This window comes from Misgurnus anguillicaudatus, chromosome 25, assembly GCF_027580225.2.
Source record: "Misgurnus anguillicaudatus chromosome 25, ASM2758022v2, whole genome shotgun sequence".
NCBI lineage: Eukaryota > Metazoa > Chordata > Actinopteri > Cypriniformes > Cobitidae > Misgurnus > Misgurnus anguillicaudatus.
In genome coordinates, this window is record NC_073361.2 from 4,648,160 (window position 1) to 4,667,564 (window position 19,405).

A 19,405-nucleotide genomic window follows, 5' to 3' on the forward strand; every position below is an offset into this window, starting at 1 on the left:
TTTATAAAAAAAAAAGATACAAGACTTATTCTTTTATATTTTCTAAACTTTAACCAATTGTCGCCTGACGTTGGGGTTAGAGTTTGTATACATCTCAGTAGCCAAGCCATATATCTAAATAATAAACGTAACGTGATGAAAACGCTATTAAAACACTACACTAAAGAGAAACATAGGGGACATTCACACTTCGACAGAACACCGGACTGTTTGTCAGTAGGGCTAGTTTAAAACCCCGTCCCGTTATTTGCCTACGTGGTGACGTCATTTATCGTAACTGCAGCGTGTCTCCGGTGTCCGGCCTTTAGTTCAGACTTCAGACTGCAGTCAGCTGCTTCAGTTCATCTCACCATCAAACATTTTTATCCGATCCACACAACAGCAAGATCAACATGGGAAACTGTCAGGTGTGTAAACAATCTGTGATTCTGCATTTACGATACACATCAAAGAGACTTTAACATCATCCGCGAGGTTTATAACGAGACTGTCGCATTAATCCAACAAATCAAGGATCTTTTAAGGTAAAGAAGGAAATTAAAACAATAATCTGAACGCGACAGATATCTGATAGATCTGTTAGGTTAAGATCTGCATGCGATGTAACGTGTCTTTATACGCTCCGTCTTTAACGCAATTTTATTCGCGTAAGGAATCAAACGTAGGCTATATGTTGCTAAATTTATTTTCGCGCATCTTATGTATTTAACACATTTGGATTGTTTTTAATAAGGTAAAGGAAATGTATGTGTGGTCATAATTCCGTTATGTGAGTTTATAGCAGAGGAAATCCCGTGGGAGGAGACTGGGGAAAATCAGTTTCATTTCTAGCACTCCAGTGGCCTCCATCTGGGATTACTGGGAGTTTGGACTGGGTGGATCTATTAAACATTCCTGAGCCATGTTCATATAGGGGGAGACGGGTGGGGGGCTTATATAGGGCAATTGTGACACCCTACATTCCCTGTAAAGAAATTTCACAGCATAAAAGTTTACAAACTTTTAACACATTTTGATTGCAAAAGATGTTTAATTTAATGAAATAAAAATAAGAATATTTCTTAAAAAAGTTTTTAACATGAGTTAATGCACAATAACTAACATAAATAATTGTATTGACATTAACTAACATTTACAAAGATATTGTTTATAGTTCATGTTAGCTAATGCATTTCCTAATATTAACAAATACAAAAAGTGAAGTGATTTGTGTTGTTTTATTTGTCAGCCAACCATTTTTCCTTATGAAGACTTTGATGTTGTTGCTGACATCAAGGCCATCCGTAAGGCCTGCAAAGGTTTAGGTGAGTTTTCTGTGTCTTTCTTACTGTATGTGGTTTTAACAATCTCGCACATAACTGCAATCTTAAAGGGTTATCCTTGACACCTGCCATTCAAAGAGTATTTTATTTCTTCTTGTGTAATAAATTATATGAATCTTTATTCAAGGAACTGATGAGCAAGCCATAATAGACATCCTGGCCAATCGAAGCGCAGCACAAAGAATGGAAATCAAACAGGCATACTTTGACAAATATGATGATGTGAGCAGTCTATCAAAAATTTTGTACAAAACTATAACACATGTATTATAAAATATACAAAATAAGTTAAGAGCAAGTAATTGATGTGTTGTTCTGCAGGAGCTGGAGGAGGTTTTGAAAAAAGAGCTGTCAGGAAACTTTGAGAACGCCATTATTGCAATGCTGGACCCTCCTCATGTGTTCGCTGTTAAGGAGCTCAGGAAGGCCATGAAGGGTGCGGGCACAGATGAGGATGTCCTGGTTGAGATTCTGTGTACTGCTACTAATGATGTATGTACTTTTGTTGATAGTTCCTGTGTTTGTCACAGACATTAATTTAAAATGAGTCATTTACTCAGTTTTGTTTATCAATAGGAAATTAGAACTTACCAAGAGACCTACACCTACGGTAAGAGTAATCCAAAAACTATATTATGTATCTGCTTTCACAATGCTTCTAAGTTTTAAAGACCCCTGTGGTGAAAATCAAACTTTTTTTATTTTTTATATGTCTGTGTGGTGCTTTCTTACATATTTTTATATGGATACTATATTAAATTTCCTAGTCAGTGTAATATTCCCAAATACAATAGTCATATCCGATTCGACCGGAGTCAATTATTCCGCTTATACCACGGTTACCACAAACATTGCTCTGGTGCCTATTTTTAAGACATTTGAAAAGTTAGGTCAACAGACCCGTGGTATATTTAAAAATAATGCACACCCGCGGTGTATTCGCTTCGTGTCATGCCGCATTACCACCTTGGGTGTGCATTATTTTCTTAGAATTCAATGTCCCGTCGTCAATTATTCCTAACATATTATAAATTCATATTTAAAGGGTTCCCAAGGGTCATGTAGTTTCTGGAATATCATGGAATTTTAAAATGTATTTTCCAGACATTAAAAGTCAAGGATTTTTTTTCCAAGTCATGGAATATCAGGGAATTTTGTTTGTTGCTTTAAATTTAAGTGTCCATATATCAAAATTAAATCCGCTTGTTAACTTGTGACGCGAGGAATACTGTTTCCAGGTCCAAGCTTCCGCTGGCTACAATTTAAACAGCTGTTTATTGCCACTCTTAATTAATTTCACGCATTTAAGCTACATTTTTATAAACTCAAGATGTACACTACATTATCCAGGCTCACAGCATCTTATATGGAAATTCAGCTTTTTAGTCAATGAAAGCCAGGGAAAAGTCAGGGAATTTGACATTTACCTATGGCGCTTTTCCATTGCACAGTACCCCACGGTTTGGTTTGGTTTAGTTTGGGTTGGGTCAGCTTACTTTTGGGAGCTTCTCCATAGGGTGCAGTACGTAGTACCCGATACTTTTTTCGTACCACCTCGGTTGGGGTTCCAAGCGACCCGAGCTGATACCAAATGTGACGCGAAAACACTGTAGATCACTGATTGGTCTGATAGAATCGTCACTACTAGCGTCATTGCTATAATGTAAAAGATTAGCTTTACCTTTAGTGCTAGCTTGCGTAGTCTCGAGCAAACATGTTGTCATCTGTGCTCTGCTATAAGTTCCAAACTCCCTTTTAGCGATGAAAAACATCCACAGGTTGAGAATCAGGAACACCAAACCAGTTTTTCCAAACTTGCAGTTTGTGGCGGCACATTCACGACGAGCACGTCAGCATTATATGCTTAAATGCAACTAAAATGAGGCTCAGCGGAGTGGGAACCCTGAAACCAATTGTAAACCCCAAAAAGACACTTTTCAAATTGATAATAACATCAAAGTAATATTCCAATACAAAATGAGCTCTTTATCCACATAATAAGAAGAACTGTTATGGCAATTAATGTTTATTTGCTCCATCTGTGTATTTTTATTTCATTACCATACCCTTGGTGGGCTCTTTTAACAGCAAGCAGCACATACAATGTCAAGCATTTATGTTCTTGTCTACGTGCATGACAGAGACTTGGAGGCAGACATTGAAGGAGACACAAGTGGGGAAGTGAGAAGGCTGCTTACTTTACTTCTTGAGGGTAAACACCTATTTAGTCTTCTCAAAATGGTCGCTTCTTACAAAATGACTACACTACAGTCCTGAGTAAAATACAGCTTTCAGTATCAGTGTGTTTACCGCTCCTCCCTCTTCCTCTCGTCCGGAGAGCTCTGGTGCTTGGCAGCGGTTCAGCTTTGCTTTCATCAGAGAAACAGAGCCTGGGTGCTGTGACATTATCCAGATTAAATTTCACTCTCTCTCAATACTTTCTCTATCGTAGGGTAACCGAGATGAGAGCTATGATGTGGACGAAGCGCTGGCTGAGCAAGATGCTGTCTCAATGTTTGAGGTAGGGGACATTACGCATGATCTCTGTAGTATGCTGCATATAATGGTGTTCTGGCACGTGAATGACTTTTATTAATAAAACATACTATAATAAAACTTATATAATAGCCATAATAAAGCTTTTAATAGTCAGTTTAATTTAAAATACATTGGTATTAAAGAGATAGTAAGATGTCAATTTTAAGCATCCTATCACTGTTTATAAGTCCCGGACAACAGGTTTAGATGCATGCAAGGTCAAAAAACACTGTAATTTTCTCAAAACATACATTTAAAATTACCCCATTTCTCAGAGATCCCCAAATGATTCGTATGAAGCCGTTCAATGACTCAGTCTGCCTAAACCCCACCTTTCAGTAGCCTACTCTGCTCTGATTGGTCAACTGACAAAGTCTCCGCACAGATCAGTGGCACAGACCAACAATAGTGCAACATGTATTGACCTAGTGCTAATATGATTTACTGAGAAGACATTATGGACATCAGTACACATCATTCATCATTAGTTCAAGCAATAAAATCGACAGAAACTAACATTTTACACTCATTTAAGCAAGTATGTAAGCTAACCGAACCATAGCAAAAATGTACTTGTGTTAGCTTGCTAATGTGACTCTTTGACAGTATATTAAGAGTTTAAACAACGACATCATTTATCATTGATCCAAGCAATAAAAACGACGATAGAAACTAACATTTTACACCCATTTAAGCATTTATGTAAGCTAATAGGGCCATAACAAAACCGTAAGTGCACATGCTTTAACCGCTTGCTAACGTGACTCTTGGTAACGTAAGTGTTGGTATTACGTGGATAAAGTCAGGCAGGAGATTCAATCCATATGACGACTCGTTTCAGCGATTCAGAGTCGACTCCCTACTTTAGAAGCCAATAACTTTATTAATCGTGGACTTTTTGGTTGAACTACTTTGCACATTGTTTACATTGATGGACAGCTACATGACACACTGCAGTACAGGTCATTTTCGATTTTGGATCTGTGTAGCTCTTTAAAAAGGTTTTCTCATCATTATTATTTATTGCTAAATGAGTGTCAAACTATGTAATCAAAGCCTTTGCATCACTAGCTGCAGAAGCCTTACCCATTTACTTTTGCTTTTAAGATAACACAAGACGTTCGAATTTCACGAAGAAACTATTTGGTTTAATCATTATGTTGGCTTTGAAAAAGCCAATATATTGTTATTGCTATTAAACTTATATCTTATTATTATTCTACCCCAAATTTCTGACACTAACTCGTCCTAGGGCTTTCAAGCTACATGCACCAAATTTTCCACAGACCTTCAGACTGGTCTGACTTAGTGTGCTATATCTTTTCTAACTGATGGGACCTTCCGAATTCCTAAACGGGGGGCTCGAACACCCCAAAATTTCCATTGACTTAACATTGAGACAAACTTTGACGGGTCATAGCTGTGAGTGAGAAACTTGTAGAAACTTGTGGCTTACCACATTTAAGGAGGCTGACAGGCTCTATAAGAACATACCTCACAATGGGGTGTAAGCTATACCCCTGGGGTGTAAGAGGCCCCCAAAATTTCCCATTGACTTATAATGGGGCAGGAAACATGCCCATATAAGGGAATAAAAGCGTCCCAGATAGAATATCTTTACTTTAGAGTGTCGTAGAGACATGGGGGTGGGCTCATTTTACTCAGTCATCCTATCAGTCTCTTAGGATCGCCCCAAAGCTATTTAGCCACGCCCTTAGCAACAATTTTGGGTACCCTAGCAACATCTCCCATAGACTACCATTATAAAAAGCCCAGATGGATATCTTTGCACCAGAGTGTCATAGAGACATAGGGGTGGGCTCATTTTACTCAGGCATCCAATCAGTCTTAATAGGATTCTTTTTGAGGTATTAAGCCACGCCCCTAGCAACCAAATATGAGCACCCTAGCAACATAATAAACAAAGCCTTATATCTCTGGATCTGAACATCATAGAGACATGGGGGTTGGGTCTTTGGGTCATGTTAGCTTCATGCTAGCTCCATGCTAAGTCATACTAGGTTCATGCTAGTTTCATGCTAGCTTTATGCTAATTTCATAATATAGCTTGCTAACTTCATGGTAGATCATGCTAGCTTCATGTTAAATCTTGTTAGCTTCACGCTAAATAGTGCTAGCTTCATGCTAATCATGCTAGCATCATGCTAATCATGCTAACTTCACGTTAAATCATGTTAGCTTCACGTTAATCATGCTAACCTCATGTTTACTTCATGCTAATCATGCTAGCTTCATGCTAGCTTCATGCTAGCTTCATGCTAATCATGCTAGCATCATGCTAGCTTCATGCTAATCATGCTAGCTTCATGCTAGCTTCATGCTAATCATGCTAGCTTCATGCTAATCATGTTAGCATCATGCTAGCTTCATGCTAATCATGCTAACATTATGCTAGCTTCATGCTAATCATGCTAGCTTCATGCTAGCTTCATGATAATCATGCTAGCATCATGCTAGCTTCATGCTAATTATGCTAGCTTCATGCTAGCTTCATGCTAATCATGCTAGCTTCATGCTAATCATGCTAACATAATGTTAGCTTCATGCTAATCATGCTAGCTTCATGCTAATCATGCTAGCTTCATGCGAATCATGCTAGCTTCATGCGAATCATGCTAGCTTCATGCTAATCATGCTAGCTTCATGCTAATCATGCTAGCTTCATGCGAATCATGCTAGCTTTATGCTAGCTTCATGCTTATCATGCTAACATCATGCTAGCTTCATGCTTATCATGCTAACATCATGCTAGCTTCATGCTAATCATGTTAGCATCATGTTTATCATGCTAGCATCATGCTAATCATGCTAGCATCATGCTAATCATGCTAGCATCATGCTAATCATGCTAGCATCATGCTAATCAAGATAGCATCATGCTAGCTTAATGCTAATCATGCTAGCATCATGCTAGCTTCATGCTAACATCATGCTAGCTTCATGCTAATCATGCTAGCTTCATGCTAGCTTCATGCTAATCATGCTAGCATCATGCTAATCAAGATAGCATCATGCTAGCTTCATGCTAATCATGCTAGCATCATGCTAACTTCATGCTAATCATGCTAGCATCATGCTAACTTCATGCTAGCTTCATGCTAATCATGCTAGCATCATGCTAGCTTCATGCTAATCATGCTAACTTCATGTTAGCTGCATGTTAATCATGTTAGCATCATGCTAGCTTCATGCTAATCATGTTAGCTTCATGCTAATCATGCTAGCATCGTACTAGCTTCATGCTAATCATGCTAGCTTCATGCTAATCATGCTAGCTTCATGCTAATCATGCTAACTTCATTCCAATCATTTTGTCTTCATGATAAATCAAGCTGTATTCATTCTTAATCATGCAAACAACCAGCTAGACTAAATTGACGGTCTTAACTTTACGTTTTTCCTGTGAAACTGTTCAGGCCACGCTTTTTCAAGCCAACATAAAGTTTGTTTTCAAACTTTAATATCTAGTTTGTAAATATAATGTCATATATATATTATTAAAATACTTATTTGTATTCAATTTTTGTGTAATATTAAACTGTACCTGTCAAAATGATTTGCAGCATCCGGGTTACTGTGTGTTGTTAGTTTTGAGCGGGAATAACAAACCTGCAGATGTCGCAACTGGCCAATCAGAATCAAGCATTCCAAAGAGCGATGTAATAAAAAGTTTAAACATTTCTGGTTCTGAGAAGATTTATAAAATTATACATATAGAAATCCTATAAACATGTTATGTTATAGTGCCAGTCCATCCATAGAAGAAATGTACACTTTGAGATGACCCAGGGCGATTTCATTCATATGATAGCAATAATAATAATAATAATAATATGGTAGAAATAACAAAATGAGTTTACTCACATTTTTATACCTCTGTCAATGCATTAAACATGCTTTATCATTAAAGGCTGGAGAGGGCTGCTTTGGGACAGATGAGTCGACTTTCAGCTACATTTTGGCCACCAGGAACTACTTGCAACTGCAAGTCACATTCAAAGCCTACGAAGCTGTAAGTTTGTGCTTTCCTTTGAGCTCAATGTAGCAGCTTTACAACAATAAGTGTACAATTTTGTCTAACATAGAAACACAAGATTGCCGTTGTACTGAATTTGACCTTATTCTCACCCAGATTTCTGGAACAGAGATTTTAGATGCAATTGATAATGAAACCTCTGGAACTCTGAAGGACTGCTACACCACACTTGGTATGTATTAAAACATGCTGTTATATTTAAAGATGAAACATGTCATTTTGTTAATGTTAAAAATCTTCACCCTATCCCTGTTTAGTGTGCGGAGACAACTATAAATAAGACATTTGTATAGTAGGTTGACACTAACCAGTGTAAACACTGTGGTGCTTCCAGACAGCTGTTTTTTTGTTTGAATATCTCGACATCACAACTTCAGACTCACCCAAAAGAATTGATCACATGTTTGTTTGATCAGATGGGCTGAGTGTTTGGGAAAGATTAACCCTCATACTGTCCCCTTGTTTACACTTAGGGTCTTTGGGGTCAATATTACAGTAGATAGACGGTTTCAAAAAGCAATCATTATGTTACATCATAACATTGTTTAATCATTGCATCCGGTCTGAATGGTATGATAGTATTTGTTCCCTGTAAGTCAGTGCCTTTATTTGTTCATACGTCATCTGTGCTGTTCACGCACGATGTGAATGGCAGGCAAGCAGCAACTACCTAACTTTTCTTCTGAACCGACTTTAAAGTATTGTCATCTGTGCATGACACATAATTCTGTAACGCTGTCTCTGGTCATCTCGCTGTTGGTCTGCTGTGCGTTTATGTGTTTTGGATGAGGTGTGACTTTAGATGGCACTTTGCAGGGAGGGTGGGATTTTATGCCTTTATTGCTAACTTATATATAATATTAAAATCTTGTTCAATTTGTGATTTTGTTTGTTGCAGCATATACTTCACCTTTGAAAACCTGAATATTTCTTGAGTTGTCTGTTTCTGTTTGTACGGTAGCATTGCAGTTGACATGAACACTTTCTTGAATAAAAGCAATAAATAACTAACACACATCCTATTTCACATACAGTGAGGTGTGCAAAGAACCCTCAGCTATTCTTTGCTCGGAGGCTGAATGATGCCATGAAAGGGGCGGGAACTGATGAAGACACCCTTATCCGCATTATTGTGTGTCGCTCAGAGGTATGATACATATTTTTTATGATCATAATTATATTAGTGTTAGAATGTAATGCTAGTGTACTGTTTACTCTTTATTATACTCTGTGTAGTATGTACTATGCTTTAATAGTATCTAAAACAGTATTAAATAAATTAATGTGTCCTCATTTCATGCATGTTTGATGAAGTTGTTATATCATGGGTTGCACTTTACTTTAAAGTATGTGCAATTATAGTGTACTTACTTTAGTACTTATTTTATTAACCCTAATAAGACCCTTAGGGTCAATCCTACCCCCAAGCCACTTTCTTTTAGTTTAAAAACATGGTTCCCTTCATCTCAGTGGAATAAGATTTTGTAACTTTTCCAGATTATCTGTCAAGATTCATAAAAAAAACTGGGCTTGATTTGGTCATTCTAAAGAGGTGTAAAAAATAAGGTGTACCAAAAGAGGGACTTTGGGGGTAAAAATGACCCCAATTGAAATGAATGGGAAATGCAAAAAAATAAAAAAATCATTTTTTTCTTTTTATTTGTCAAAACAAATCAATGTATGCAGAATATTAAAAACAACAAAAAAGTCTACTATTTGAAATAATATTTATTTTTAATGTCCTTTCTAATATACATAAATTCACAAAATGTATCACTAAAGTAGTGATGTTGAGCAGTTGGCCATATCCAGTAAAATGAATGGGTCTCTATGGGCATATTTCTTTTATATTTTTTTTAGATCAATATCTAAAAACAATTTAAATCAAATTTAGATCATAATTTATGTGAATTTTTCATAACAAATTGATATTTTCAGGCAAGCTAATGGTATAGTTGAGGAATTGAGTGGTAAACAGGTACAAAAGTACTTCATATCTCCCAAAAACACAGCATTAATGTATAGATGGGAAGTAAACAAAAAAAAAGATATATTGTTTGTATCATACATTTTTTTTGCAATCACTCTTTTAATTTCTGGGGTCCTTTTTACCCCCAAGGAACTCTAACATATACAGAAAATAGGGGCTTATGAGGGTTAAACAAAATACTGATCACTACAGGTGGGTACAACTGTAAACCTTACATCTATGGATAAAGGTTAGGTTCGGGGCTGGTGATAATTAATTTGTACATTTTTTAATTCTTATTAAATGTAATATGTAGTATTTGTGTAGTATATATGGCCTAGCGTAGTCTGCCTAGCAACAACCAATCACTTTATTATTTTAATTCTAATAAAATTATATAATATAAGGCCAGATTTACTAAAAGCTTGCAAACTATCATTTTGGTGTTAAATAAGACTGTCGGGATTTACTAAAGACGCAGAATGGATAATTTGTCTGAATCTACTGTAATAATTCATGAGATAAGACCATCATTAATGATAATTCACTCTTTTGCCTAGATTGATCTGGAGACCATTAAAGACATGTACCTGGAGAAATATGATGTGTCTCTTAAAGACGCCATCTGCTCCGAATGCGGTGGAGATTTCAAGCGCCTCCTGCTGGCCATCTTGCACTAAGAGACACACACAATCCGACCATCACTGTGGACCAATGGAGCTTTAACTAGGCAAACTTACATGACTTAGGAAGTTTTTAGGAATACTGTATCTGTCACCAGTAAACTATTTCTTAGACTTTATACAGGCAAAGTGGAATCTTGAGGTTGTAGTTGTTATAATGATCATTGAAATGATTGGCAAGTCGCACATTTGCAGGTTTGTTATTCCCATATATCAACCACTCAAAACTAATAACATGGTTACCCGGATACTGCAAATTATTTTGACAGCTACAGTTTATTATTCCACAAAATTAAATGTCTTTTGATAACATATGTCATTTATATTTACAAATGATTAAACCAAATAGTGTGTTTGTGACATTTAAACGTTTTCCTCGCGGAAGGTCTGTGTTCGTAAAAAATATATACTTACCTTACTTATGAGGTAAATAGCTCACTCTAAAAAAAAAAGGTTCCTTGAGGTTCTATATAGCACCGTGGGGTTCTATACTTGGCCAATAGAACCTTTTACCAAAAAAAGGGTTCCATATAGAACCCTTGGAAGGCAAAGAACCATTTTTATTAAAATGGTTCTATAATTCACGTTTTGTGACTGAAGTGTAAACTAAAGATTACACAATAATTGCAGACCTACACAACTCATTTACAAACCTACACAACTCATTCACAAACCTTTTTGTGTCAATAGGTTGTGGTCAAATAAAGAGAGAGTCAACAAATAGGCTACTAATATTTAGTGTACACTGTAAAAAATCCAACTAATGAAATGTTGGATGGGCAAAAATATATAAGTTAAACCAATTGTTTTGCTTGAGCTAGTTGAGAAGATCTGTGTTTAAAATATCAAATGAATGAATGGTTATTTTCAAATCCAGTCAAAATTCAGAATGGCTAGTGTTGACTGAACTAATTAAGACAAATCTGGTAAATATGTGGACTTATGACAGCTATGTTTCCTGACAACAAAATGCTCATAATATTACTGTTATTTGGTCACAAAATGTAATTGTAAGAGTTGTTCATGCGTGAATGTATGTGCTTAAAGTTTAAATATGCCGTCGGTTAATAAAGATAGCGTCTATTTAAAAATGTGCTCGGTCACTTTCGGACGTAGATGAGCTCCATATGAGCTCCAGAAAATCACAGACACTTAGGCGCTCACACCCCGCCCAGCGCAGCCTCTCCTCGGCAAGCCCATCAGACTGCTGGCTCTGATATCTCTGTGGCGTTCAAACATGCGATTTAATTCATTTTAATTTCTCATACTTAATAATGAAAGGGTTATGTTTTAAATCATATTTTAGGATTGCACTTAATTGATATTGCTGTTGAGTGATGTTTCATATCTTGTTATAACCGGACTGCATGCGAATTTGAACTTCAGAGCTGAAGGAGCGGGTGGAGAAATAGTCCCAATATCATAACAATCTTAAATAAAACTTCTAAATATGCCCGTGTGTGTACCCGTGTGCGCGCGCGCGTGCGCGCGACCCGCTCGCGCGCGCCTGTGTATGTACAGTATGTGCGTGAGTTTTTAATTTAAAATGTCTTAACTTAACTCGGAAGGATCTGAATCACAGGTCATTTCATCTGAGATCATTCCGCATGTAACAGCCCGGAATCACTCACTGTTTCCCACAACGACACGAGTCATCAGCCGTTTCCTCAAGGTCACGTCAGGTAAGTGTTTGTAAATAAATGTTAATTTTAGACTATATTAATTGGCAAATACGCAAATACTCGACGTTTTTGTAAACATATAAGTTATATAAAGGTGTGTTATGTTATGTGACCGACTTAAAGTGTGTGTTATGTTATTTGTCCGAGTTAAAGTGGAGCTATTTTAGTTAAGATTACCGGACAGGGTTTAGGACTCCGTCTTAATTATAATTGGGACATTTTTACAAACAAACCTTATAAAATACAATACTGGCGGGCATTTTGAGACAAAACAATAGCACTCATATGTTAACAGATGTCAGTATTTTAGCCAGTGATAAGTTCTGTCCGAGAAAACCGCCCAATAGTGTTTAACGTTAATTCAATTACGTGTGATGTCTGAGGGAAATTTGGCAATTTTAGGGTATACAATCTTTCACCGTCAAGCTTTATTATATTAAACATGTTATTTATGTATGTATGTGTGTGTGTGTGTGTGTGTTTAAATTCCTATGTTTATTAAACCAGAGCGGTGATGATGTGGAGAAGGCAGACCAGACCACCACCATACGCGAAGATGAGGCTCGAGGCGTGACAGTTATTTTTTCAAACTGAGGAGTTCGGACTCCGGACCGGCATTTCTGCTTGTTTGTACCCTGAGATAAGTAAACTTTCTACATTTTTGAACCGATATTACTGAAATATTTAGTATAATTAGTTAATATTTATTTTGTTAGAGTAGGTCTTGTGCTAAATAGTGATACTAGAAGCTACATTTATAATATTTACCTCAGTTAAAAAATACTGCTGGTAACGTTAAAGCACTGACGGGCTTCGCCAACCGTCAGTTATAAAAGCTCTGTTAAATACATTTTGTTCCTGGTTTTAATGAATTACGTTACAGTCCTGCTTTATTTCTTTGTCATTTTAAATTAAATTGCCAAGCACAATAAGACAGCTGTGTTGTAAGGAGACGAAATTCGAGATAAAATGGCCCCAAACATCATCAGGAGTGCAAAAGAAGGAAGTAAAAAACATCTCTTCGCCAATCTCATTGGAGAGGAAACCACAGAAGGTGCTTGTTCTTTGTCCAGTGTAAAGTAGCCTTATTTGCATAGTCAATGTAAAGGTTCTAGCACCTATAAATTGTATAAGTGAAAATATGAAAATAATGTTAGTATAAACTTTTTCCTTGCCATTGAAGAGTAAACTTGTTAATAAGGGGACGCTGGCTGAGAAAGAGTTAAAGTTTACCCACAAATTAAAATTGCCGTCACTTTCTTCAGCAGAACACAACAGAAGAAATTTTGAAAAAGTATGGTAATCGAACAACAATGGTGCCCATTGACCTGCATTGGTTTTGTGTCCATTAAATTGCTAGCAGAGTTGTTCGGTTAAAGACATTCTTCAAAATCTTGTTTGTGTTAGTGTTCTGCTGAAGAAAGAAAGCTGTGAACATTTGAAATAACGAGTGAGTGAATGAGTTTTCTTTTTTGAGTAAAATGTCCCTGTAATTGATATCTGTACCTAATGTACAATAATTTGTATCTTTGTAGGTCTGGTGAGGAATGCTGCACTTATGTTATTGCAAGCATTATTTCAAGAAAATGCCAGCTTCCTTGACTGTGTAAATAGTGTAAGTATAGTCTTCTGTAATTTAGTTAGCATTTGAGGCACTTTATTTAAAGTAACATTCAATGTAAATATAAAAATATTACTCTGTTTACCCTTAAATAGCATACAGCTCCACATCAATTATTATGAGTCTTGTTGGTTCGTGAGTGTCCCTTGCCTAGTTGTCATACTTTATTTGTGTTATTATGGGATAATTTTAAGTCTATTTGATGGCTTCTGTTAATTGGTAAAAAGCACTTAAAAGGTGAAATGTTTGTTTTACAGGAACCCAAAGGTCCCACACCAACCATAGTGTTCAACGGCTCTCCTGATCTTCTCAAATCTGAAAGTATCAACTTTATAATGGACAATGTGAACTTAATATGTGGAAGACATTGACATCACAGGCTGTGGAATGACTGTGTCACAGGTCGGAGAAGCGAACCGCCCCTGTCGCGGATCACGCTGCTCCTAGTTCCACCTCGAGGAGGTCCCAAAGCACCCCAATGACCAGACAAACCAGAGATAAGTAAAATATAGAAATTGAAACTTTATTTAAATTATTTAAAGCTAAAGTGGGGAATGGGAAAGGGAATGTAAAAATCTCGCTTCTCGCCCTCAGGGGGAGTATTACGGGGCCAGGGACGTTGGAGGGGTTTCCACGTGACTACAGCTGGAACACCGCTACAGAGCGTATCTGGGTGGGTTGGGCACACACCATCGCGGCAGCCCCTGATGGCATCCACAAAGGTCCAAGACGCTCCTAAGGTGAGTACAGACGACAAGGACACAGCACAACACTTCAAGAAAGCTTTGTGTATTTCCGTTTCAAGAGGTTCTTACTTGACTGTTGAACAGTGTTTCTTCTCTCTCCACAGCTCCTAGCCGTAGCAGAACTACGTATTTCAGCACCCGAAGGACTAACAACCCAGCCGGCATCTGCAGCGTATATCCAACGCGATCAAACTTCACTCTGACAAGTAACTTCCTATACACAACCACGCCGTCCTTTCGCCCGGACCAGCCCCGCACTCTTTCCGCCCGCTACCTAGCGGTCGCCGGATCAGCAGAGCCTGCGGACTCTTCGGAGGCTGGTCTTCGTTGTGCTGCCCAAGGCGGAAGTTGACTCGCCCGAAAATCGACCCTTCCAGTAACTTCTACCTTCTCTCTTTATATCCTCCTCCACTCACACAGCTGTGCCTTGTTTCAGCGAGTGCGGGGATTCCCGGGGAACCCGGAAGTGCCGGTATCTGTACAAACCGGGCCGGGCGAAACCTCTTCACTCTCCTTTTGGTTCCGCCCCGCATAGTCACTTCGTGACAACTGTTTGCGTTTTTTTTCTCCTCAATGTTCAATACCCTTTTGCCATTAAGCACACAGTGACTTTAATTTATAAAATATATGCTGAAGTTTTAATACCTGTACAAAACAAATGTACAATCAACTTGTGTAAATTGTCATTCTATTTAATAGATTGTTCATGAATTGTCTTTAAATGCATTGCGATTTCGGTAACACTTTACAATAAAGTTCATTAGTTAACATTAGTTAATGTATTAACTAACTTGAACAAACCATAAGCAATACATTTGTTACAGAATTTATTCATCTTTGTTAATGTTAGTTAATAACAATTTAAGCTTTAATTGCTTGTTCATGTTAGTTCAGAGTGCATTAACTAATGTTAACAAGATTTAAATAAAGTAATTGTTGAAATTAACATTAACAAAGGTTAATAAAGGCTGTATAAGTGCAGTTCATTATTAGTTTATGTTGACTAATGTAGCTAACTAGTGTTAACTAATGAACCTTGTTGTGGAGTGTTGCCGTGATTTCTTTTCATAATTTCAGACACATGTAAAAGTTACTAAAAATTAGTACTGCATATACTGTACAGTATCTATGCGCAAGGGAAATAACTTGATTTTTTTTTTTATGTATAGTGTAATTAAGAGTTTAGCTGTTTAATACAGAGATGTTTTTTATATATATATAATTTATATATAAACGTATGTATGTTTATTAAAAAGTGAAAATGCTTAATGGAAATAATTAAATAACTAAATGGTTGAATGTAATGAGACATTTTAAATGTAAACTAAAGTTTTGCTGTCTAATACAGAATAAAGAGATGTGATTTTAAGTAATTTTTATAGATTTATATTTCTGTATAATACAATTAATAAATAGTAAACTTTTATAATTTTCTAGATTGGTTATAATTTCTTATCAATAATAAATTACTCATAATAATAAAGAACCTTTAATGGTTCTAAATAGAACCATCTGACTTTGATTCAAAGAACCATTTGGGGTTCTTTTTAATGAACCCATTAAAGTGGTTCTATATTGAACCATTTGGGGGTTCCATATATGAAGCGGGTGATAGAACCATTTCTGGTTCGATATGGAACCATTTTTTTTAAGAGTGCTGTGTAAGCGGGACAAAGGTGAGGCAATTGGTTGTCATCGCAGAAATAAGCCCTGACAGTGCGATCAGGACCCAACACGAAACGGAGGGTCTGCGATAATTCTGCGATAACAACCGGCTACCTCTACGTTATCCCTTACACAGCAGATTGATACTGTAATGGGATGCAAGGCCAGCATTGTGTTTCTATCGTGAAATGTGTTAGTATTTTTCCACAGATTTTACCTTACAGTTTTACAGAGGTTAGTGCAAGGTTAGTTAGTTAGTTCTGAATGGCCTCATGAAGCATGTGAAAAAACGGAGATCATCATGTACTCTCTTACATATAAAGGTTTTTCACAGCGATGGTTCTTCTATTGCATCGTGAAGCATCTTTATTTTTAAGAGTGTAATGATTTACAGTCTGCAAATACCTGTTTATAGACGTCTATATTATAGGCTATATGCAAATATTTCCACATAATGGTAAAATACTGCAGTATTATGATGTGACTGTACTTTTACCTGGTCAGTAATATTTTAACTAACACATCCATATTTATATTATTTACATAATATATTTTAGTACAACTTACAGTTTATTTTAAAATATCTTTAACATAAATGACCAACAGGCAGACTATTTGAGTTACTATTGTCCTTTCAAGAAATGTACTTTATTATTAATTTTTATGTATAAAAATAATTTGAATACATGAATCAAAATTGTTTGCTTAAAGACATACAATAGTCACCCAACAGGAATATGACCACATGTTATTTGCCTGTGTGGTATCAGTGTTACTGAAATATTCAAGACAACACTTGCTTGTTACTTGAGATGACCCCACACATTTCAATGACCATCAGATGAAAACTAAATCTGGATTATTTTGTGTATTAACAAAAACAGCAATGTGTTGAAAATATTAACTTGAATAAAATAAAGTAGTACAAAGTTTCATGGAATATCTTGCAAACACTGGTTATGTTATTCTGTCATTTTTACATGCGTTTCATTCATAAAAAAATACTTGAGATGAAAATGAAATGGGAGGAGTTATGATGGGTCTGCAAATTATGGGTTAAAAATAATATCATATTTTTTACTCACTGTGCATTTAGAATTAGGTTATGAAGTCTCTTAGTGTTTTTTATTCTTTTATTTTAGTTGTAGGTCAGGTGCTGAAGTCTTAAAATTAATGTATTTAAATAATTATAATTATTAGTATACAAATGTATACATAAAAAACAAAAAGTGTCATTACATTAACACATCTGGCAGATGCTTATATCCAAAAGGTTTTGCAATGCTCTACGAGCTAATCTACAGAAACACTGTGTTACCCACTTAAGTTTGGAAAACTAAATAGATTGGGGAAATTCAACTTTTTACTTGTTTGTGTTTGGTCAACAGCGACATTCTCAGCTTTTTCAGTTAACTTAACTCAAACAAATTTTAGTAAACTGGTTGCATTAGGCCATTTAAGTTTTAAAACACATACATTTAAGTACTGTGAACTTGAGTCATGTGCAATTATGCACTTATATTTAAGTAGTGTGAACTATAATATAAGTGCATAACTGCATATGACTCAATTTGTTTAAGTTCACAGTACTCAAATGTATGTGTTTTAAAACTAATGCAACTAGTTTACTTAAATGGTTTGAGTTGAGTTAACTTTTAGGTTTTACAGTGTATAATGAGTGCTGATTTATTCTAGGCAACCTTACGTAAATATTAAAATGAATTTAGCTTAAAACCAGTCTTTTGCTTTTTTATTTTATTATTTAAAAAAATCATAATAAAGAATTATGTAGGCCTACAGATTGCATTATTATTGCAAAATAGCAGGATTATCAGGAGACCAAATGGTGTTATTCATGAAACTGTTTTGAATAATCTAATGTTTGACCCAGTGCAGTGACAGGGTGAGGGAAAGTAGACCTGTTTACATGGCTAAAAATAAGCATGTCTGGAAATGTATTTATAATACATACGTAACCTAGACCTACTAATAAAAACTTAAGGCGAATGCCAATCGGAATTGGGCATCCCTATATGGCATTAATACGTGTCTTGGGAACTCAGTGTGTTTTATGATGTGTCCATTTGAAACTCATTTGACAAATGTAGCAATAATAATCTGAAATGACCATTGGTTCTCCCCCCATTTGTTTTGCGCCTATTGGTCGATAAGGATAATGTGCAGCCAGCAAGTTGTTATCACAAAATAAGCCCAGACAGGGTGATCATGATGTGCATTTGATTTATAGGCCTATAGGTGTTATAAGCTTAGATCGGCTTACAGAAAAAACACTGAAGAGAAACACAGTAGATATAGATATGGAAGAAATGGTTTCTTGTGTTCAAAAAAATTATTATGCAATTATGCTATCATAATATGATTTTTTCCCCTTAAAGAGTAACTAAACAATAAACCAACTTTTTTTAGTTAATGATCTGTAAGAATGGGCTTTATTAGTGCTGTTCATTGATTTTAGTAAGTTTTTTGACATTTGGATATAAAGTGTATATGGTGTAAAAACATCTGAGTGCTGCCCTCTTCAGGTTGAATGGTGGCTACTGCAGTTGAATTTTCCTATTGTATGTTGGGTCCAAAAAAAAACTCCTGACGTAAGCCAGTTCAAGCTCACCATGCCCTTGGTACGAGCTTAGTTTGTCCCCTCAATCTCCGTTGGGATCTGCCCACTTTTCTTGCATTTTTCAAATATTGCCAGTGGGCGAAGTCAGGCTCTGACCAGGGGTTAAGTTACATTTAAAGGTGCAGTATGTGAATATGTGAAAGTCTTTCTTTGTTCATTCGAGAAGAAATTATGTTTTTAAGGAAAACATTCCAGGATTTTTCTCATTTTAATGGACTTTAATGGACCCCAACACGTAACAGTTTTAATGCAGTTTAAAATTGCAGTTTCAACAGAGTTTCAAATGTCTCTAAATGATCACAAACGAGGGATAAGGGTCTTATCTAGCGAAAAGGACAATTGTCAAAAATGACAATTGTTTCGCTAGATAAAACCCTTATGCCTCGTTTGGGATCATTTAGAGTCTTTTGAAACTCCGTTGAAACTGCAATTTTAAACTGCATAAAAACTGTTACGTGTTGGGGTCCATTAAAATGAGAAAAAT

At 36.2% G+C, this 19,405-nt stretch overlaps 1 protein-coding gene across 3 annotated transcripts; it reads left to right on the forward strand.

Annotated features, from left to right (window-relative positions):
- The first annotated feature begins 244 nt into the window (after positions 1–244).
- Positions 245–17,223, forward strand: anxa13 (annexin A13). Of its 3 annotated transcripts, none has more exons than XM_073863966.1 (16): positions 245–407; positions 1,229–1,304; positions 1,450–1,544; positions 1,644–1,814; positions 1,899–1,927; positions 3,449–3,531; positions 3,773–3,843; positions 7,792–7,893; positions 8,014–8,089; positions 8,952–9,064; positions 10,447–12,251; positions 12,759–13,305; positions 13,787–13,866; positions 14,130–14,373; positions 14,467–14,612; positions 14,723–17,223. In XM_073863966.1, exons 1-11 carry the CDS (start codon positions 393–395, stop codon positions 10,564–10,566), a joined length of 951 nt encoding a protein of 316 aa, XP_073720067.1. In that variant the 5' UTR covers positions 245–392; the 3' UTR covers positions 10,567–12,251; positions 12,759–13,305; positions 13,787–13,866; positions 14,130–14,373; positions 14,467–14,612; positions 14,723–17,223. The 3 variants fall into 3 exon arrangements, with proteins under 3 accessions (XP_073720067.1, XP_073720068.1, XP_073720066.1); XM_073863967.1 differs by having other exon boundaries at positions 14,130–14,193; positions 14,275–14,612; XM_073863965.1 differs by having other exon boundaries at positions 14,130–14,612.
- Positions 17,224–19,405: the final 2,182 nt, after the last annotated feature.